A 23,731-nucleotide genomic window follows, 5' to 3' on the forward strand; every position below is an offset into this window, starting at 1 on the left:
AGCAAATCGACGAATCAAAGACAAAACATGATTTTTTTCTTCTTTTCATTTTTTGAGAAACATTATATTATATTTATTATAGTTAAACAAAAATTTATTCTAAATATTATTTTGAGTATGTTAATGAATTTTGATAAATGCAATTTAATAATTTTGGAAATTATATTTTACATAAATATTTTTTAAAGTTTAATGCTGATATTTTGTATATCGTACGAGATAAATACATTCGTAGTTTTAATCTCGACCGCTCTTGATCTACGTAATTCGATCTTGCGCGGGATTTCGATTTTGATATCGGACCGCCCGCTTCTGTGGTTACCAAGTGTCCGATTCACTCGCTTCGAGTACTGTCACGCGATAGGAAACTGAGGTTTATAGCAAATTTTTTTTCGGCTTTCCGCACGACTAATGATATTTTTTACGTCAATGGTGTTCCTCTGCTATTTCACCTCATTCATATTTAAGTTTGCTTCCCGTTACACGTAGCTTCTTCTCATTACAATTACACAATTATACAATTAATATAAGATATTTGAAAAAATCGTGAAAAATTAAAAAATATCCAATTCCTGACATAAAAATAAAAATAATCGAAAATACGAAATAAAATTTTTTTATATAAAGCTTCGTTTTTAAAAAGATCATACAACAATATTCAACAAATTTTCAATTTCGATCTTCTCAAAAATAGAATTCCGTAATTCTATTCTATTGCTTTTTAACTCATTTTTAAGTCAAGAAAATCTTTTTCGATTTTTCATAATTTTGAAGATATTGTATATATGTTAAACAAAGATCTAAAATATTTCTTAAAATAACAATTTTTTTGAAAAAAAAATGTAAATATACCATTTTTTCTTTTCTTCTAGAGTATCCTTTGGCTCAAGCAAAGGATCAATGGTAGAAACTCTAGTGTACGAGACACCTGTTCAAGAAGAGCCGGAAATCAATCGTTTTATGGATCACAACGGACGCATACCCTCCATGATTACATCTGTACCTGATACCGAGTAAGTAAGATAAATACTTTTTTTAATATTAATAATGTATAAATATTTTTAAAAATTTTTGTATATTCATATAAATACTTATACATATATGTTGTAATATTAGTCATACTAAAATATACAAAAGTTTTATAGATATAATATTAGTGTTATTAAAAAAAATTTTTAAATATTAACAGTATATATAAATAAAACTATTAGAATTAAAAAAATAGAAAAATTTTTGAATAAAACTTGAATATATATATTACAATTATAAAATATTTATTGTAAATATATATTTTGCGAAATATAAAAATATTTGAACGTTTAATTTTTATTTTATTTATTTTTTTATTTTGATTTATTGTGCATAGATTTTAGGCCATTTATGTAAAAAAAATTATATCTAAAAATATAATTATAACTATTCGAGATTTAATAATTGATATTAATAATTAATAATATTGAGATATTTCAATATTGAAATTTCTTTTCAGTAATAATTTTTTTTAGAAATAATATTTATTAATTTTATCTATTTATTATTTATTAATGATATTTAAAAATTTTTTTTCATTCGAATGATAATTGTAATGTAAAAGTAATGTTTAAGATAAAAAAAACAATATATGTATATTCATAAGTGTTTTTTATAATAAGTTCTCAAAGACTTAAAATTATTGCTCATATTCTGAATTAGTAATACGATATTATCTTACACGTATATATTTTCTATTTTAAAAGTTTTAAATGGCCGTTAGAAATACTCGGTATTTCTCAAATATTTTTCTCGAAGATGCACTTTATCCGTGGGTCAAACATTATATTAAACTTGTAGTTTGGTAATTTAGACACCTTCGCCCACGCGCGGTCTTCCTAATAGACTTCTACTTATCGTCCAGTACGATCATTATCGTGTTTGATCCGGTTAAACGACGAAGTACACGCACGGAATATTTAATGCCGATTTTCGATATTATCGCTGCTATTCCTATTGGATTTCATTTCAAAATGAATAAGTAGATTCGCATAGAATTTTTATATATTTAATTCTTTGCATTATTCTCCGTTATAATATATGAGTTGATTGCAAATTATAGTAATAAATCTTTAACATATTTGTACGATGAGTAATTCTTAAATAAAAAATAGTAGCTTAATGTACAAGGTAATGGTATTGACATCATTCTTGAGATTTTAAAATATTCTTCAACTGCCTCAGGACATATGATGTCATCCTTAGAATTTGCACATGGAGAAGCACGAATTTATACATGTACATCTAACGATTATATATTCCGTTATACTGCATAAATATATTCGAATAATTATCCAGATAAAATAATAATAAATTTAACATCATCCTATATGTAATATTTAATGAATGTCAAATGAATATATATTGAAAATAGATATATAAAGAAATTCAACTGTTCTCATAACATTGAAAAAGGTTTGAGAGAGTAAATTTGAAGGGAAAAAAAATTCGCGATTTTCATTGCTTTCGAATTAATAAAAATTCCAAATTTACGTTGAACGAAATGTTTCGTAAAAGCGCCGAGAGAGCACAGCACTATCGCAATTTCTCGCACGATGTCGGGTAGCGCCATTCAACAGTGCAAAGCCGGACAAGGTGGAGCAAGGGAACTCCATAAACGCAGGCGTGGTGCCGAGGATTTACAATCGATTTCGCGACGCGTACGAGCTTCGTTTCCCGGCGAGTCGAAGTTTAGTTCGTGTCGGGCCTGGGCATCGGTCGACAGCCTTGTGCACATTTTCGCGAGTGTTGAGCGTTGTCGTGTGATACCGGTTGAGCTTGATCAAAGTTCAGAGAAAAGAACTTGCATGCCAGGAGTATTTACAGGAACTTCTCGTCATTGTTCCCGAGCCACGGCCACGGGAAGCTGACGGATTCTCATCTGTCAGGTATATTTCTTTCTCTTTGGTATTTATTGATAAATGTGTGAACATTCATTCGTTTAATTGCGATAGCGATGATCTCGTTAATTGTTCGAATATCAGCGATTTTCTTTCTATCGTCCCTTCATTTCTAACTATTTTAAGCGCAACGATAAAAGTTATTAGTCGCGCGCGTCTCGAGTTTTACGCACTAACGATGATCGTGCGTACCGAATAATCGATTCCCCCTGAAAAACCCATAAACCGTATGAACTAATGTAATAAAAGGGGGAAAGTGGAGAAACATGGTTACGGAGGGAGAAAATGCAAAAGAGACCGAGTACTCTCTAGTTACCATGGCGACGAGCCATCTTGACACACTATGGACCCTTTCTTTCGAATCTTTGGATTTTCCTTTTGTTAAACCGGTATCTCCACTCGAGCAGGAACGTTTTCGCGTTAACCTACTATTTTGCTCTTAACGTTCATCTTACTCATGAACTAGCTTCTTTCTTTCGGCCCATCAATATATTCTACAGCCAACAGTAACAAAAAGTAACTTTTTGAACAGTCATTGAAGAATTGCTCTTTGTGTTCTTTAAGGAATAGCTTCAAATACAAAGTTTATTTATAAAATCAATGCGAATTCAAATCTGTTAGAAAAATCAAATATTGCAATATTTTTAAATCGTTATCAGCAATTGAAATATATATAATCAAATCTTACTTAGATAATGGTGTTATCTTTCTTGACTTGCCATATCGTCTCTTTTTTTTCTAACGCTTTTATTATTTGTGAAAATATTACATTATAAAATGTACATATTTGGATTGAAAGTTAATGTTTGAATAAAAAATTTTTTTTATATATCACTGATAAATATAATTTAATTAATACAAAAAATCATATGTTCGTTCGTCATTTCGACCGATACTTTTTTTTATACTTCTGTAACAGTATATAAATTTAAACGTTACTTCGAAGCTCGATGCCACTCGGTCATGCGTGACCAGGGTGTTTAATGCCGATCCACCGGATTCATGTTGAGAAATTGCGTTTCAAGCGTTTATTTCGCTCCTTTTACGGATTAAATAATTTCGCTCGACGTTTATTCTTCATTCTTTTAATTTACGACGTTCAGAAAATTTGAATGGAAAATTCGTGCAAATCGAAAGGAACAAAGCCGATTTTCGTGAACCAAATACCTTCCAGTTATGAATACAAATTGAAGCAGCGCGTGTGGGAGTTTGCGCCGCATCATACAAACTCTTTCGACGATCACGCTTAACTTTTCACACACTCGTTCGTCGTGCACAACCGATCGCGTATATCGTTGCATAAATTCCGGCGAGCGTAAGAAGTTAAAAATACACGGCCGAACAGAAACGAAATGGGCGTACTGTTCCAAAATGGAAAACATGAGGTAATCTCGATCTGAGTCGATAATTTACGCTTCGTGACGAATCGATATTATGTATCAAGTTAATTATACTTGATCCTATATTGACCAATGTGCATTCAATTTTACTCATTAATCCTATTTTCTTTTAGATTTTTCTTTATCGAAGTGATTTTTTCACATAAAATTCTTCGCGTTTTCTTGGCAAAGCTATTTATGATTCCATTTTCTGGAAACGTAGACTCTTCGATATCGTTGACCGTTCTCGTTTGAAACGAGAGGTCGACCTCGTAAGGTTATAGACGCAACGGCGCCTATGTATCTATCGACTATCTGCCCCTTTCTCGTAAAATGATCGATTCTGTTGCTCTCGATGAAAAGATGTACATTTATGAAATTAGGTTAAAATTTTATCAAGTATATGTTTCTCTTCCTAACGTATATAATTAATTCGTTTATATTTATATTCATTCGTACACATATTACATATAGTTTATATAATTTATCGTAGTTGATATCTCGTAACGAAGAAGTTGATATTGATTTCGTTGAAATGACTGGGTCAAACGTAACCGTTCAAATTTAATTAATTCTCGTTATCGTCGATCGTTAAATTAAGCGAAAATGATCGAAAAAATGACCCGTTTATCACAGAGATTAAATAATTAATTTAAACGAAATAAATTACGCGGTTTTAAAGGATTTCTTCGCGTGCACGATTTGGCGGTAAATACAAATAACATGGCACGTTGAGAATCATCGGCGTGGAATGATATCATGGACTCAAGGTCTAAAGTTTAAATCATGTAGTAGGTGTTTAACTGCACGATGACGTCAGATGCTACCGCGTGCTACCGTAGCGACACCAGCGTCTGGAAAGAGAGGTTGAAGTTGGAACTACACACGGTTGAAATAATCGTAAACACGCGCGTATTCTTTTCTATATTTTTCTTTCTCTTTTTCTCTCCTTCTTGTGCACGCGTGTATACCCGTACTATTCAACAGTGCGTGTATATACACTTAGGATAATTTCTCTCGTCGAGCGCGCATAAATACTCGTGCATTATCGTCGTAAGATCAATTTCTTTGTAAGCGGCAACATTGGGATGAAAAGTCGCGTGACCGTGGCACGACGGAACCGGTTCGAACCAGACTTCGGCTGTGCCTCTCCATCCTTTCGGTTTCTTTCGTTCTCGAAACTTTTTTCTTTTCCCTCTTTCTTTCTCTTCCCATTTCCTTTCTCTTTTCTCTTCTCCTTTCTCCCTTCACTTGGGTCAGATTACGTAATAACAAGATGACTCGCGACGTTCGGGAACAGATCGGTTTTTCCATTTATTTTGCGTTTCGCTGACGTAACATTGGAGGGTGTACAGTTGGTCAGTAACAATAACATTAAGCATTCTTCCGATTATTCGTTATCGTGGTTTCGATAATGAAAACGTTTCCTTCGCGTAATGCAAATAATAATACCTCTGCCACGTTCTATTTTCTGTAGCTTTATCTTTTCGATTAAAACGAATAGATTCGTTGATCGACGTTTACGTCGGTGGAATGTGTGTAACTGCACGCACGATTAACTGTGAATTGATACGAAACGGATTGGTACTAGTCCAGAAGTACCGTGCGCGTCCAGCAGTAACGGTGATTCTTTTCTTTGTTGAAAAGAGATTGTAACGATTGAATAAAATAATAATAATTTATTGCTGGAAGCGATTTTTATTTTGCTCGTCACGAAATAATGGCATCGTCATTATTGTATCTTTCCGTTGAATTAGCTATTGATAAAGATAGTGAATTGTATAGTAAGAGAGATTTATAATAATTATTTAAAAAAAAAATCTTTCGAAGCACTTCTCTTTCAAGTATACTATACTTACTATATCTATTCCCTTTCTTCGTTCACGAGTTTCGAACTCATATTCCTGAAATAATAAAATCAGTTATATTTGCTCCATGAGAATTACTATATGGACTTTTGACTTACTGGAATTTAAGAATATTATACTGTTTACCGATGCATTTTCCATATCTTTGACGACGTGTTAATTTTTTATTACTCCATCGCAAGAATAATTAAAGATACAAAATTCTTTTTATAATTCATCTCGGATTTTTACTCATTTCACTGGAAAATGAAAAGAAAAGCATTTCTTAAAAGTTAAGAGATAGAAGAAAAATGTCAGCGTTTTACAATACTCTCTCAACTTATCTCTTTGTCAAAAACGAGGAGTTCCAATTTCTGGAATTGGTGGAGACAATTGATCGAGAATTAGAATTAGAAAAATATATATATATACGAAACGTGATATCGGCAATGAAATAAAAAGTTGGAAATGAAAGTTGTTCGTTCATAACTGGAGGCTATTCGTAGAATTTCTCGTCGTGCAAAGTTCCGCCGTCGAAAAATATCGATTAAACATTTTCCCCGTAAATCCGTGGGGGTGCCTCTTGAAAGTGAGAGAGGGTTGCGCCACGGGGTAGTGGCAAATAGCCCCATTGAGTGAATGGGGTGACGATAGGCATCATTTTTTTTTTTTCTAACAAAGGAAATGAGGATAATTTTATTTACGAAAAAAAACGGAATTATAATCGGAAAGTTAAGTTTTCAAGACACGCAGGTTAATAAGAGCAACAATCGAAGTTAATGACATTTTGATATTTCCTGATATTGTATCTACTCGATTATCAAGTAATCTCGAAAATTGGCAAGTGTCAGCCGTAGTATATTCTTTGGCGTGATGCCATTCGTGCAACATGTGAGCCGAACGAAATAAGTCAACGACTGAAAAAGCATCACCAAAGAAGTAAGTTGTTCGTCATGTATTATTACATCTAGCTTTCGTGTCGTACGTGATATTAAATATATTACGCAAAATTCCATAAGGAAATCATTTTAATGAAAATTAATTCGATGAATGAATTTCTCCTTTTTTTTTTTCTATCTTTTTCTTTTCGAAGAAATAAATGTCAGTCGGCTATTGTCGAAAATATTGATTTCAAGGTCAAGGTTATCGATAATAATTAATACACATATAAGATGTATAAGATGACACAGAATGGATGGTTTAAATGGACAGAGGATTCGATATTTTGTCTGAGAAATTTTATTCAAAAATTTGTCAATTAATTCCCGTATAGATGTAAGAATAATTAATAAGAAATTGCGAATGTTGGATAAAATTCTCTCGCATAAAATTTTCTAAAAATTAAAATTGAAAATTTAATTAAATATCATGTTCAGTTTCTTCTATCTCCTCGAAAATGAGAAAGCGATAGAATATTTCTCGTTTTTAAAATTTTTTATTGATAATTCGTATATATCCACTCAAAAGATTTTTAAATTGTAAAAAAAATATTTTTTTATTTATCTATTTATTTTTTTGATTCATTTCAATATATAATCCTGGAACATTTCGTATATGTATCATAGTACGATATGTATCTTAATAGCATTGTTATATCGCAAAAAGTATTTTGTCAAAGTATTTTTAATTCGCTTATTTCTTAATGAGAGTAAGAAATGGTAAATCTCGATGAAATAAAAAAGATGTCAGCATTCGATTGTAGAAAAATATAAGTACACAAGACGATAAAATACACAAAGACATTCGAGAAAAGAATTCTTAGATTTGGAAAAAAATTCGGACAGTCTCGGTAAAAATCGGGCGGATTCGGACGGTCGGTCGAGTAACCTGCAATTGAACGAGTTCGTTGGAAAAATACGTCTAGAAATAAAAGAAATAAGAAATAAAAAAGAAAGAAAAAAGTGTTTTACTTTCCATTGGAAATAATTGTATCTTGTTTTATATATCTGTTATATCTTAAATTCTTAGAGATATGTACGTGTCTTAAAAATTATAATTCCAGTTCTTGAAATTAATGAGAATAACTCTACAACGGTTAAGTAGACAATAAGCGCGACAGTTAACTACATCTTTATATTCGCGCCAGTAAAAAAAATGTCCATTAAGTCGATGCAATTTCAGGAAAATGAATCTTCATATTATGTTAATATTTACGTTACGTAAATTTACATTACATACGTAAAAATTATAATCTATTTTTTAATGTATTTCTCTTATTAGACAGATTTTCTTACCTAATAAATACTATGCATCATATTTGAAAATCGTTTAACCACGCGTTCGACATAAATTCGATGTTCTTTCTTGCCGATTATCCAAGAGATTATTTATCCGAACGTGACCCAATTCATTTCAGATAATCAACGTTTCTAAAGATATTGCATTTTGAAGGAGGGTTTCTCATAATTTTTCTAATCTTTTTTTCTCTTTTTCTTTTCTTACAGCGAAGGTAGGGAAATGGTACGCGTCTCGTTGCTAGGTCCACAACCTTCACCGACAACACCCGGCGTATTTCAGGTGCAGCCTATCGCGATATCGAGGACTCAACCGATCGACATGGACACCGTTCCGGCCGAACTCCTGACCACGCACACCGAACACACAGCTCCCGCCTATCACACGCAAATCAGGTAAGCTCGGTCTTTCTTTTTCTCGCCTCGCCTCGTTCCGTTTCGCCTCGTTTCCTCTAGTTTTATACTTGCACCTTCTCGGTTACACCGACAAATTATCGATTACCACGGTGCATGCCTCCCTGCAACAAATGCGGTTATTTTTTTCGCTATTAGAAGCGGCGATGGTAATCGGAGAAACTTGTTACACTTTAAGCAGAACAAAATGATGCTCGGAGATCTTTTTACCCGTCGTTTCCTCTCTTCTTCGTAAATTCGCTTGACCTTGTTGAAAAAAGAAATAATAATCGAAAACAATTGGAAGCTTTGTAACTAGAAGATGAATAGTATCAATTTTTAAGAAAAAAAAAATATGTTATCACGATCTTTGCTCGCGTTGTTCGCAATCTCTTTTAATCTTAATCGAAAGAAAAAAATGGATCTGTCCATCTCTTGCTTCTTTCTCTGGTTACACGTGATCGAATGAGAGCCACTACCTTTCTTATAATTAGCTCCCTGCACACAACACTAGTGACCCCCGTGTTGCTCTTAATGGACCGGAAGTGACGTGCCTTCCCCTCAGTCTGCACGCTTTTCTCCGTCTTTCTCCCGTTCTCTTCCTCTGTCGAACGGTACCAATTTACGTTTCTTACGCTGTTGAACAGAATGTTGTACAGAACGTAGATCAATCGTCAGCGAGGTAACGACGCATTCACGCGTGCGCCTCTCTCTATTGCGACGCGATCGTTTTATGAATCATTTGCTGTGCTCCTCGATCGTTCTCTCCTCCCCCTCCCTCTCCCCCCCTCCTCCTCTCCTCCTCCCTCTCTTTCTCTCCTGGTTTCGTTTCTTTTTTTAAGTCGTAATCCGTCTCGAACGTATCGTTTTACTCGTTCGGTGTACGTTTCCATCCGAGATCCAGCCGTCGAGTATCTGTTTTCCACGATAAAAGCGATTCCTCGCCGCGACACACATAACGTGGTGATCCGAAAGAAAAGAAAGAAAAATGTAAATGCGAAGGAAGGAATTTTCTTTAAGAGGTCGAGATACATGTCCCAGGGTGCAATGTCCCGATTGTTACCGGACGGTTTCGTGTCTCACGTATAACCGTGTTTAGATGATACCGACATCCCGTCTTTAAATAACGCGACCCTCTTACGCAAGCACGCGCTTAATAGCTGTATCAAAAGTTACGAAGGCGTTACGTCGGTCACAGACGTTTGTCGCCTTGACTTCGATCCGTATTCGACGATGATTCTCATCGACTGTTCGTTCCGCATATGTAATCGTTTTAAAAACCGTTAAAACAACAAGTGTTGTTTTAAATCTTGTTGATTAATCAAGTTGTTTTCATCTTTCTATTGACCAGCCCTCGGAAGGAAGACTCGGGAAAAACTGTCGAGGATAATCGTGCAATAATTATTTTATATATATTGTTATTAAAATTTATCAGATAACGTTGTTTAAACATTTTGCTGATGATTAGATTTGCTTTTGATCAATTTAATAATGAAAATTAATTTTTAATTTTACTTTGTTGATCGCACTTCAAGGATTAATCATTATAGATTTATCAAAATGTAGGAATAAAACTCTTTGCGAGCGAGATTATTGGATGAATTCGATATCACTCACTTTTTAATCAGCAAACTTATATTCTGTGAGGATTGATCTTTAGACGAAGGGTTCGTTAGGAAATGAAAAGAGTTTTTAAAAAAACGAAAATTAGATAAGTTTAATATTCATTGATGCGGTTCACTTTTGATCCAAAACCCGTATTTCAAAAGATTCAGCTTCGTACAGTGAAATGGCTTTTACGAATTAAATAAATTATGGGTCACGTTTGATCCGACAATCATAGTTTAAAAGTCAAATCTTAATGCAACGGATTCGTTAGAAAGTAAAAAATTATTTTACGAGTAGAACAAAATTGCTTTTAAATTTATTAAAATTCTAATTAACGGTTTGAAAAGTTTTGTAACGACAACAATAGTCAAAGTGGATGCAATCGTTTCTTAATTTTTTTTTTTTTTTTGCTTCATTTTAGAAAAGGAAAATATTTTTCGTATATGCATATGTCTTACGTAATCCAAAATTTTATCTCGAGCAACATTCGTTGTGTATTGGAAAAGCTAAGTGTGCAACCAGCGAGGAAACATTTTAGAACACAACATGGTTTGTAAAAGCCACGCTCCATTCCACCGTTTCCTTTCCTATTGTTCGCCTTGCTCTACCAGTTATCTACGTCGCAGCCGATTACGTAACGCGTATCCTGACTTCTCCGTTCCACCGATTCAGTGAAATCTTGCGTGTATCTTCTTTTTTCTAATCGAACAAACGTGTATAATGTGTTAATTATGAACACGCTAAATTCTCTTTTCCAAAAAATCAAATATATTTAAAAGTATATTTAAAAACTTTATCTTTGATCAGTACTTTTATTTGACATTGGCTTTTTTTAACGAAAAAATTATACAAATTAAATTATCTGGTGACCTTTCTAAAACAAAATGTATTAGATCTACCAGCTCGTCGATATATTAAATACAGAGCAATTGAATCTATAGGATTGTCTAATTTTAGTGAAATTCTCTTCTCGATAATATTTTATAAACGTAACGACGAGTATAGTATCCTCGAAACGATGCATTATTTTTTAAATTATACAATTTATATTATGTGAATTATATCGAATACTAAGAATATTTAAACGCTCAATATAACAGGATAAAGAGTGTTGGAAGATGGGATCAGGCAATAAAAGGTTAAATCGTCTAATAAACTACAAGAAGGCAACTCGATATCCTTTTTTATATATTTCGCGGTATCAATGCCAATTCAATACGAATATCGCTCGCACTTGATGGTATCCGTAGTAGCCAATATACAAATAGCATCGGCATTGGTACTATTAACAGTACCGCCATCACGAGGAACACTAGGTACTACTATCCTAGCGGTGGAAGCAAGAGGAGAACAGAGGGCTAGAAGGAAGCAGCAGTGGGAGCAGGAGGAGGAGCGGAGGAGAGTGAGGTGGGGCGATCGATATAGCGTGGGTGGATGTGCAGAGGTGCGGTAGGACAGCCGCCAGTTGTGCTGTCGGCTGCATCAACGAAGAACCGTGCTCTCTCTCTCAATCGGTTGGCAGTGCACCGCGTTCTCCTTTATCCGTGGTTCACAGTGTCCGGTATATGTATACCTGAATGCATCGAAGTTTATTCGATGGGAATCTATGGTGATTTCTGCCAGCTCGATATACGCGATTCCTTCTTCATCGACGAATATATACATCTTCGGTCAATTTTCGGACGATGGCGGTGCAATATCTATAAGAATCATAATTGGAATGTGTCGCCGTTCGGTTCCAACTACTCTCTTTGATCATTGTACCGTAACAAAAACTTTTTCCCGCAATTTTCGAAACTTAAAGATCAAAGATTTCCTTTTAAACGTTGCGTATAAATGTATATAAAATAACCTTGGAAACGTAGAAACGTTTCTTAGAAGATCCGTGAAAATTATCGCGATCGTATGTTACGTCGGAAAAACATACGTCTCGCGTGTACGATCGTGATTCGCTCGCAATAATTTTAAAATTGTTTCGAGAAGAATCTTTCTGTTGTCGCGAATTTGTATCTTTTGAACAATAAAATAGAATAAAATTCGGTATAGAAGATCGACGAATTTCTTCGCACGATTTAGAACTGGGAAGCAAGGTACGGGCGCGCATAGTTTCGAATAGTCGTAAGCTTCAGGAAAATATCTTCAAGCGAAAACTTGAAAATAGAAACGAAGTGTGCAAGCAGCATAGCGACGCGGCTCTTCGTGGATACCAAAGATAGAGACTAAAGAAAAATAAAAAGAAAAAAAGAAACTACTCCTAGAACTATGACCTATTACAATCTATTATAAAAAACGATATCATAATAAAAACTGTCGAAGCTTTCTCGAAGTTACGAAAGGGGAAAAGTCAAGGCGATTGCCGTGATGGAAAGGTCCATTCTTATATCCAGTTCTATAACTCGGAATCGAACGTTCCAAATTTTGCAGTTTCTCTCGTAAAACGAATCGATGCGTGTAGGAATAAACCAGTTTTCTTCGTCGTGTACGCAATTTTATGAAATAGTTGATGCAAATTGAACGGAATAACAAGCTCTATCGTCAAGTCGACGGTCGATGTCGAGGGAATCAATTGGTACATCGCGTTAGTGCCGCGACAAACACACTGGCCTACATGTCTGTTTATTGGCGGCTCGTTCACGGCTCGTATTTAACATCCCCCTTCGCATTCTTCAGCTGAATTTTCCTGGTCCCTCGCTACGGACGAGACGACGCAGTCGCGGAAAAGGCGACCGCAGCCTTACGGCGATGGCGCAGTTGTACGCACCCAATGCATCCCTCGTCATCCTTGATACACCCTTTCACACACATATACCAATTAATCTTTGTCTTCCTTTTTTTTTTTTTTTTGCATTTTCATTGTGGAAATAATATTTTGTTGTATGTTGGATTCTTGAAGCGTCCATCAATCGTTCCGGCCGCCTTTTATATACACTTACAAGTTTCAAGCGTATTTCTTCTATATGATCTCTACCTTTCCAAGTTCTTTTGTAACCATTAATTAATACGCGAATCGAATAATCTTGAATATCTTATTTGATTTTGATGATAGGTTTTGCTGAATATATAAAGTCGTGTGAAGATTATCTTTATTTTTTAAATGAGATAATTTTTAATGAATTAATTCACATCGATTTTTCTTATAAAAAAATTGTTAATCTATTTTCGATTAAAGATTGTAGATTTAAAAAGTATTCAAGTAATTGGAATGGAATTTATCATGTGGAAGTTAAAATAAGAATAACGAGTATCTTTCGTACAAATTTCAATAAGTTTTATAATATAAATAAAAAATATCTTTTAAGAGCTTCTTATTAAACAAGTTTTTGTTTAAATAGTTTATTCTTATTTTTTTATATAAACGTGCTATATCGATTAATGCATTAAAAATAATAATAATATTTAAAAAAATAAAATTGACCTTCATATGACCTTCTATATATATATATATGCAAAATAATTATTAATATCATGCCCTTCTCTTATTTACCATTAAATTTTTATTCGAAACGTTTTTTAATATTATATATTAAAAATAAGTGATATTTCAGGTAATTTATTTTGTTCATCTTGCGTATATTAATTTAACCTTTACCTTATTTTTTTTAACAATTCAATATTCTGCTATAGTTCGAAAATTCATTTATAATTTCCAGCTTTTTATCTCTTGATTTTTTCCTCGATATGGAAGAAAATTATCGATGATATAAAATTTCGAGCATCTTTTTTTCTGTCAAATCTTTTCTTTGCATGTCGTTTAAACAGGTTTCCACTTCAATAATTATCGCAATCAGGGCGATGATATAAAAGATAATAGTGATATAAAAGAGAAAAGTTTAGACAATGGATTAAACGAGAGCTCGTTATCAGGAAAACAGTGTGGAGTGTTTAAGTAAATGAAAGTGATTATTAAAAGAACATTACACCGAACGATAAAAAGTGGAAAAATTTATATTGCGGAGATATAACAGATTTCATTCGATCGCAAGATCAATCGAACGCCTGGCCGATAAAAAAGAGATTCATTTTTGACAATTTTTTTAACGATATATTTCATATAACCAAATCGAATGATGCAGCAACTATCGATAAAAAAGCAAACAGTTTATTGTTTTGTCGAATTGTTACTGCTCTTGTATCTAAGAAAATAGTACCATTGGTTGATTAAGAACAACAATAATAAATTTGAAAGATTTTTCAAAAATCGAAGTAAAGATTTATTACAATTTTAAATTACTTTCTTTTTTTTTAACATCAATTCAAAGCAAGTTTCATTTCCTTAATTTTCTTAAAGTTGTTACAAATGGATCTGTCTGTCTCCCCCATTTCTAAAGTTCTAAAGTTCTCGATTGTGCTAAGGTGAAACTCATTATCCATTGATCGTGTTTTCACGTAAACGTGTCACTGGATCAGAAATATATCCGCACGATATAAACTATAAACACAAAAGTAAATAAATTTGTACATACGAAATAAGATGGTAAAAAAGTATTGTTTCCCAATTAATTTGCAACAAATTTAGTGCAATAAACATAGATACTTTAAAGCTCGACGAATAAATATAAAAATATCGAAACTATTATTTATCGTGTTATTATATAAATAATTTAAAATATAAAGTGGGGCAAAGAAAGGGTGTAAAAATAATTAAGGGGACAGTTCCATTTTATTTCTATCTCAACTCTTCAACTTGCTCGTAATTCAATAAATAACCTTCGATCGGCAATTTTGTTTTTATTAGTTTTGCATATTTTCGAATCAACTCTCCCGCGTGAGACAGATGTGGCAGTGGGCCACTGGTGGCTAGTGAGAATTCCGCCACTAGCCATGACCTATATACCCACCCTCGTCGCGTCGCTATTGGCCAACCCCCATTGCTGGTGGGAATCACTAGCGCTCGAACACGAGCGGAATATAACGCGTGATTATAAAAATTGCTATAAAAATTATTTCTTGCAATGAATATTTCACGAATGGAAAAGATTTCAGAAACTTTTTTTTCTCGATATAGCTCGATTAAACTTTAAACTTTTACGTTAACGAATGTGGAAAAAACGGACGAACGAGAAAGAGGAGATATAAAATGCTGTAAAGAGTGCGTATATCGGTGAGTTAATATAATGATGTAAGAGTAATTTTTTTTTTTGAGTGATTGAAATTTTTATTTGAATTTATAAAACTGACGCGCTTAACGATAAATTCATTTGTTTCTTTATCTATCAAATAAGTGAATATAAAAATTTGTTTTAACCGGAGAAACTTTGCAAATATTGTTCGTATTTCATTGAAAAAAGAAAAATAAATAAATGAAAAATTTATCGGTATTAGTATTGCCTTACTGATATTTAATCTCGGATCGAGTTACATTGTTCATGCGTCGAGTTTCGTGACGTGTCAAGGGTAGCTTCTGCAAGTGGTAGAGAAAAATTTTTTTGCAATTACGTACGTAAACCGATTCCATAGTTATAGAATATTTACCGGAGTGTCTTCCTTCGTTAAAATAGCCTTTTATCTTTTTTTTTTATTTTGCCATTTTTTTTTTCTATAAATTATTTATATAGAATTTCAAATTAAAAAACAATTAAAAAATTTATATTAACTTTATTTAAGAAATTTAAATTTAGATTATTCTTTTTCAAGAAGAATGGTAAATAAAAAAATAATATAATATAACTTCTTTAGATTTCTAGTAGATATAATATTTTAACTGAGAAGGAAGGAGCGGTTGCGAACGTCGTAACGGGAAGGTCGTAACACTCGTTAATCAGGATCGTGAAAATGTCATTGCTCGAAATAACGAATTCGTCTAAGCAAATTGCTTCCAACGAGACGTTTAACTATAAAATTTCTGAACTTTTTATCCTAAAAGAAAATTTTTTCGGAACTTTTGAAAATAAAAAAAATATATATGTAAATAATTTTCCGAGAATTTTTTTACGAAAAAAAAATAATATCAATTTAAAATTTTTCGATTTGCAAGTTTCGAAGAAACTTTCCTTCCAAAAAAACACTTTTAGAGATCTATAGAAATCCCTAGGGATTCCTAGGGAAACTTTGGAAAAATTCTAAAAAGATGCGAAATGCATCTGGCGATAAAAAACTGTTGTCGAAAGTATTTCTCACGAGTAGGCTATTGCGTTTCTGAAAACAACTTTCGCTCTCAACACGGTAATAAAAATAAACTCTCGAGAGTTTTATTGTCAAGTATATTCACATTCTTTGGCATAAGTTAAAAAACAATTATAAGAATCTTATTGGAATACGAATACATTTGAAAAGTAAAACTCTCGAAGAGTTTTTAGTGAATATCGACGATCATCTTGAAGATGTGAAATTATTCGTTAATTCAGAGCGCTCGTTAACAATTACACGGGATAATAGCTGAAGCTGAAATTAATTTTTCTCGGGAGGGGAAAAAAAAAAATATCGTTCTCTTTACGTAGGAAAATATCGATAGGATATATTTAACTCGGAGCATCGAACTCATCGTTATTTATAACATCAGAAGGCAAAGATATCGAAGCAATTATTTCACCTGATGAAAAATGATCAAAAGATAAAAAAGGGTATTTTTAAGCTCTGTTGGTAACGCGTTCATCGTAATCTACATCGCTATGATATCGCGAATGATATTTTAGCAACGAAATTTTAAAATTTCCAATTTAATTAATTCTCTTTCATAGTAGTAGCTAAAATTTTAATTAATAAAGTAAGAGATTTAAGCATGAATTAAGCAAATTTCTAAATTTATTACTCTCTTGTTAAAATTATGGAATAACTTAAATTCTCTTTTTAATAGTAGAAAAAATTTTATGCAAAAAAAGTTTATAACCTATAAATTGTAATAAACTTGTTAAAATAGTTACCGATATTGCTACTTGATAAATATCGTGCAAGAGGATCCAGGTCGTGTAGAGTACAACTTCGTTATCTCGTACCATTTGGTGAAAATTGACTAGTCTGGAAGCCATATGTACTCGACATACGGTTATAAACAGAATCGGATCGATGCCAGTCGCATTCACCTCTTCGTGTCAGTTGCACAATTAATTGCCCACGGATAATAAAAAAAAATCTGTTGCTCTCGTCCGCCCATTGAAGCTTGATTTAATTTTCCGTCGTATTTCTCTTTGGAAGAACAAAAAATCCACGATAATTTTTATTTGTTGCAAACGAATTGACTAATAGCAAAAAAAAAAAAGAAAGAAACGTCTCTCTCTCTCTCTCTCTCTCTCTCTCTCATGACATGTATCACGAAAAGGGATAAACTCCTTGTTGATAGCGTTAAGGACAAACGGGGACAGACGGCGACAGACAACATGGGAATTAGAGTAAATAGGTCGAGGACATTGGAGGAAATAGGTCAACTTCGATTGAAACGGATCGATAAAGCGCTTACGCGTTTCATTATAATCGTCGTCGAAACAAATCTAAGGATTCTCCATTCTTGTTTCTTGTTCGAGCGGGAAAAAAATAACATCGATCTCCGAACGATTTTCGTGCGAAATTTACGTACGTGGTGACACACTCCGTGCTGTTTTTTTTCTTCTTTTTTCAAGAGGCATCATACCAGAGTTTATTCTGAGATCGAGTTCCAGTTGTTTGCAACATCGGAACGGCCATTCCTCACGGTCTAAAAATGCTCGAGCAGGGTTGCGATTTAGTTGGAAAATTTGCATCCATCCATCCATCCGAACTTTCTTGACCCAGTGTTTCGTTCGTTAAATAACTCGAAACCGATAAATATACGTCGTGTATCTACCGAGAGACGTGAAAATTTACCTTATACTTTTTCGTCGATAAGGTAGGGACGATTTAGGAAGTTATCGCTGTAAAATTATTATTCGTTTTACGATGAGGATAATATATACTCGTGAAAAGAGAATATAACGAGTAAATATTGCATATATATCGAAAGTAGTTCGAAATAACGATGTTGCGTCAACGAGTTCCGTGACAAACGGAGAAAGAGAAATTAGAAGGAGGGGGGGCTCGGGGAGGGGGAAATCGTACGTGGGAGAGAAAGATAGTAGTTGCAATGATCTCCCGCCACGATTCCGCTTAAAAATAAAATCTTACGCCGATATTATTCGAGTTGGTTGATGCGAAATCACAGGAAAGCTCTTTCGGTGAGACAGATTCGAGGAAGTATAATTTCGATCGAAGAATATACATAACATTGGGAGACCGGAAAAAATAAACTCGACAAAATGGACAATTACGTCATAATCGATGCGATGCCCAGGTGTAAGAGTGCCTGGTTCGAGACATAGCGCGAGAGAGTAGGCAGAATTAATCTCCCGGATCTTTGGACGTGTCCGATGTTGATATCGTACGACGTGGATTCGCGAGCGCGAGCAAAATGACGACCACCCACGGAGGCCACGTGTACTACGTGATCAAGGTGCCTAAAGAAACGGATGGCAATGAAAGGTAATCATCGTCCTGGAAACAAAGCTCTCGACTAATAATTCTAACTTACCGATCTTTTAACCCATGCTGCTTTTAATGCAATTGAAATTAATTAATTGAGAGATTGCGAGAGACTATTATTTTTATTATATCGGATTGTTGCGAGCCTGTCTGGTATAAGAAAGGTAATAAGGAAATAAAATATTTAGATTAAAGAAATTTTTAAAGAAAACGAGCTTACCGTAATAAAAATTGAATAATTGAATTGTTGAGATTCGGAAAATATAAATCCAGATCCGTTTCTAGAAATGAGAATATATTAATTGATATGTATGATTTCTAAGAGCGTGCAGATACTGAATATTTAAAATTAGGGCAAGTACGAAAAAATCGCTGGTTACGAGGATTTTGAATGGCTTTGATTCGGGAAAAGATTATCCAATTTTATAAATCTGTAATTTAACAACTAAATAATATTTGTTAAAATATATTTGTCGATTTGAATGTTAAACTAATTTTAATATAAAAAATTTAATTTTTTATGATAAATTAATCAATCGAATGAGGAAGAAGTATTTTTCTATTTGTAAAAATGTCATTGTATGTATACATACATATTTGCAGCATATCAATGACAGTTCAAAAATAAAATGATACATTTCTTGTAATTCGGCCAATTTTTCATTGTTTTCAGTCGAAAATTTTCCATTCTTTTTTGAAATTTCACTGGTTTTAAAACTTAAAATTTGTGATTCAGTAGCAAATAAAACTCGCTTTAGATTTATAAAATTAATTTTAAAAATATTTCGATATTATTATTTACATATATATAATACGTAAAATGTAGATACAAAAAAATATTTGAATATTAACATTTTAAAAAAAATCTAAACATCATTTTGTATTATTAGTAAGTTATCAAAAATAAAAATCTTTTAACGCAATTTTTTCTTGGACGTGAAAGATGGGCTGTTTTTCATTTAAGATGGTGAAACTCTCCGAGTGAATGCAATGGAATGCAATCCAAGATTAATCGCAGCTGGGAAAGCGAAAGAATCGACACTTTGTTTCACAATAACGAATTGTTGGCCATATTCCAATAATTTCCGACTATTCTACCAATTTTCTTATCGAATATCCGTCTATTTATTTTACTCTTTCATTTCTTCGTTCTTCATCGTACCATTATTTGTCTTCCATTTTCTTTCTTTTTAACAATCACATTTTGTGTAAATTTGCATTTAATATAAATGTACAATTAAATTTTTTTTTTTTTTTTGAAAAAAAATCAATTCATTAGATATTCAAAGCAGCTTTTATTTGATATGTTAAATGTTAGTGTTATTAAAATGAATGTTCAAAGAAGAATAGATTATTAATTGGTGATAAATTGCGAATATCTTCCAACAATTCTCGAAAACGATTCACATGTTCGTTACACGTGCAACACTAAAAGAGGTTAGGAATATAAATTATAATTAGGTGCAATCCGATATCGTGGTCAATGTTACGGTTAAATGGCAATCATAATTAAACTTAATTTAACTCGTGTACTGAAGATAATAGACAAAAATAACGAACGAATTATTCACTTGTTATAAAACAATGACTAACTTTTATCACGTGACTGAAAATTTTAGGTATCTACTTTACCATCGGTAAAATGATTAGCGAAACGGAGAGAGTGGCGAGTAAAATTTGATATTTTGAACCTAATTTAGAAGATGAAGATTTAACGGGGAAAAATCCATTTCCAGCACGGATAGTGGTTGGGATAATCCATTCAGACCAGACGGTGACCTTTCGAGGGAAGCTGACGAGATAGTGGAATTGATAAAAGGTGGAAAACCTATCACTCCGACGCCTGGCCAGACAGCTCCACCATTACCAGGATGCGATACTACCGACAACGCGCAAACTACCGTTGATCACGATTCCAGTTCCAGTCCCTTGCTAAAATCCGCGAATTCTACGAATCGACATGCGAATTCTTCGCCGAAACCTGGGCAGGAGAATGGAAACGCCCATGGAACTCCGATGAAAGCTGCAACCGCGAATAGTCAGCAGCCTGTCAACGATAAGGTAACTAACCTTTTCACTTTTCTTCATATCGTGCAGTTTGATTAATCAACTCATATACTTACATATGCGTAAAATATATGTTTGCAAATTACTTAAATTATCTAATGTCGTTGATTTGAAATAAAGTTTACAAGCTTAATGGCTTGTATGATACAATTTTCGTCGGATAATATTGTAGCAAAAATAACTATAAAAAATCACCACTCCATGATATAGGGATTTTATGATACATTGCAACTTGATGTGCCAACTATATAATCCGATTTAAAGTCAAATATCCATAAAATTTTTTTTTAAACGAAATTGTTATCAATATGTTTGTGATCAAAATAAAATCAAATGACAATAACATTTTTATTATTAAACAAGTAATGAAATTTAGAGCATCCGAAAATATATCTAGAAATAGATTTTCCGATTTCGATTCATATTTTTTCTACTGCATCAAGCGTAAAAGTGAAAAGAGTAGAAACAGAAGTGAAACGAAATATGTAGAATATATTAACAATCAAGTCGGATAATAATTTTTTAATCTTAATATTTATTTGTTTAATTTCTATTGAAATTAATAAAATAATATAAAATCATAAAAGTTTATACGAAAATTAAAAGTCAATCAATCAAGATTCGATCGTATTAATCTTAAAAATTCCATTAAATTCATTTTATGATGATACGTGAATATATATAAAATTTATATTTTCCTTATTTTGCTGATTTAATTTATCAGTTATTAAAACATAAACCGACGCGATATCATAAATAACACACAAATTTTACTTCAAACCAGCAGTTCCAGGAATTGATGGGAATAGTTCCTGATCAAATAAGCAAACAAATTCCTTTTCACATGTCCAAACGCTACTATAAATATAAATGCAAATTATATTATGCGTTTGATCTTATCTTGATCGAGAAAACTTATCCTTATCCTCTTTCACTCGTTTAATTATAATTAATTATTTTTAATTAATTCGATTACATATTTAAAAGATTAACTTAAAATATTATTAATTACACAGGTTGTCACATCGTCGAGAGCAGCTACCGTTGAAGTCGCTAGAATGACGGCGCAGGGACCAGGCGACGCTTCGCAGGTCGAACACGTCACCTTAAAGAAGAAGCCTAAATGCAAATGTTGTCTTCTGCAGTAATGAAAAGAAAGTAAAACTGTCGCGTGAATGACTCTGCAATCGGATGATTCCCCGTCGCTGAATATGCATCGCGGTTTGGTCGCCGATGTAAATGTATGGCTTATGTTTCTCGAAAAGAATGATCGTTACCACGAGTGCCACGCTGATAAACGTTATAACTTTCTCCGTTGTATCCAGAAATGAATTTCACGGAGGGACGGAAACGACGTATCTACGAAGGGAAAATATGTGATCTGAAACGAATTTTCAAGAATTGTTCTATGAACGCGAATTGGTCCTGTCGATTGAACCAACCTGTTAGAAAGAGCGAAGATTTTTACAAACAATGCGAGCGATGGTTACAGATGAGACGAGAATTCCGATATATCGGTTGGAACGGCGATGATATCGAGCGAATTGACACTGGAAGATACCTGAATGAGCGTAAAAGCACCGAGCCTCTTGATAGCCTTTCAGAAAGACAGTGGAGCGTCTATAAAAGTAATAGACTATATAAAAGAAGAGAATAAAAAAAATATATATATATATATATACACACACACTCACACACACACACATAAAACTATATTGTAGATACAGAAATGGTAGTTGTATAGCTTATATGCTTTTACTATTGTGGTTAATTACTGTCAAAATTATCGTGATTTCGAAGATGTGTTTGCGCATTATTTGTGCGTGAAACTGCGAGACACGAGCGTGAAGAAGAAGAAGAAAAAAAAAGAAATGTCGCAGTTGCACAGAACGTTTAAAAAACTTATCGAGTTACAGAACGCTATTACTTCGTTGGACATCGATATAATGTCATATAGATTCATAGACTCGTTTTTACTAAAGAAAAAAAAGAAAAAACTCAGAACTTCTATAGGCAGAAATCTTTTACGAAATTTTTTAACATCGCGTAGAACGTGCGCTGTTTGAAAGCTGTACGATAAAAATGATAGATGATAGAGAAGCGCAACTCTGATGAAAAGAAGAATGTCAAGTTGGCTATTTTTTTTTCTCTTGGCTAAATATATAAAAACACGTAGAATTTTCTCTCTTTTTCGGAGGAAAGTACCATCTATCGTACCGCTTTACTTTGACACACGGATTTCCTTTTATTTCGTTGCTATTGTTTTCTACACCTCGCATTGAAAAAACGCAAACCCGTCGAAAAAAAAAAAAAAACTTATAATTAAAGCGAGCTGGCGCTCGCCAGTCCAAACGCGTGAGTAACTATTCAGGATCGTCAAATAATGAAATGTGTAAATATCGTGATATTTTTTGAACAAAAAGTGTGATTGTCGGCGATCCGAAAAGTGCGAGAACGCGTTAACGTTGTTCTATTCGAGTTCGTATGGACAAACGTATTCGACGACAGCTTGCTCTCCGCATTCTATCCTAGTTTTTCGATAAATTAAATTATACATCAAGAAAGCTACGATAATAACTCGTCAACGGCGGAGCGTGCTACTTCTTTCTTGAGATATTTTTATTTCTCGTTTTTAACAATCATGCACGTGTTTACAAATTATTTATTTATTTTTTATCGGTGTGTTTTTATTTCGACGCATCCTTTCGTCGCTTCATTCGTTTTGTTTTACTTGTAGCATGTATTTACGTGTACTTCAAAACGAAATCTTTTTAACGATATATAAATCTAAAAAGATACGATATTAAAAAAAAAGACGTACGAATAAATTTACGAAACGTACATTA

The 23,731-nt window shown here is 33.2% G+C and overlaps 1 protein-coding gene and 2 long non-coding RNA genes across 9 annotated transcripts in view; 2 read left to right on the forward strand and 1 right to left on the reverse strand.

Moving 5' to 3' along the window:
- Positions 1-23,731, forward strand: part of LOC107997212 (uncharacterized) — a 52,894-nt gene extending 29,163 nt beyond the window's left edge. For 3 of the 4 annotated variants that reach the window (XM_017055645.3, XM_062081373.1, XM_062081372.1), the window contains 4 exons: positions 873-1,013; positions 8,601-8,786; positions 20,555-20,879; positions 21,902-23,731. In XM_017055645.3, coding sequence (XP_016911134.2) covers positions 873-1,013; positions 8,601-8,786; positions 20,555-20,879; positions 21,902-22,033 — 784 coding nt within the window. In that variant the 3' untranslated portion in view covers positions 22,034-23,731. The remainder of the gene's footprint in view (positions 1-872; positions 1,014-8,600; positions 8,787-20,554; positions 20,880-21,901) is intronic. The other variant, XR_001765951.3, reaches the window with a different exon arrangement.
- On the reverse strand, positions 3,749-9,513 carry LOC107997216 (uncharacterized). 4 transcript variants are annotated; one of them, XR_001765953.3, is made up of 3 exons: positions 9,263-9,513; positions 8,391-8,908; positions 3,749-7,983 (listed from the first exon to the last, which is right to left on the reverse strand). It is a non-coding gene; the product is annotated as an uncharacterized LOC107997216 (long non-coding RNA). The 4 variants fall into 4 exon arrangements; XR_009831811.1 differs by having other exon boundaries at positions 9,015-9,483; XR_009831810.1 differs by having other exon boundaries at positions 3,749-9,050; positions 9,263-9,421.
- Positions 11,482-15,388, forward strand: LOC133666917 (uncharacterized). Its single transcript, XR_009831808.1, has 3 exons — positions 11,482-13,936; positions 14,151-14,834; positions 15,127-15,388. It is a non-coding gene; the product is annotated as an uncharacterized LOC133666917 (long non-coding RNA).

Source organism: Apis cerana, linkage group LG11, assembly GCF_029169275.1.
Source record: "Apis cerana isolate GH-2021 linkage group LG11, AcerK_1.0, whole genome shotgun sequence".
NCBI lineage: Eukaryota > Metazoa > Arthropoda > Insecta > Hymenoptera > Apidae > Apis > Apis cerana.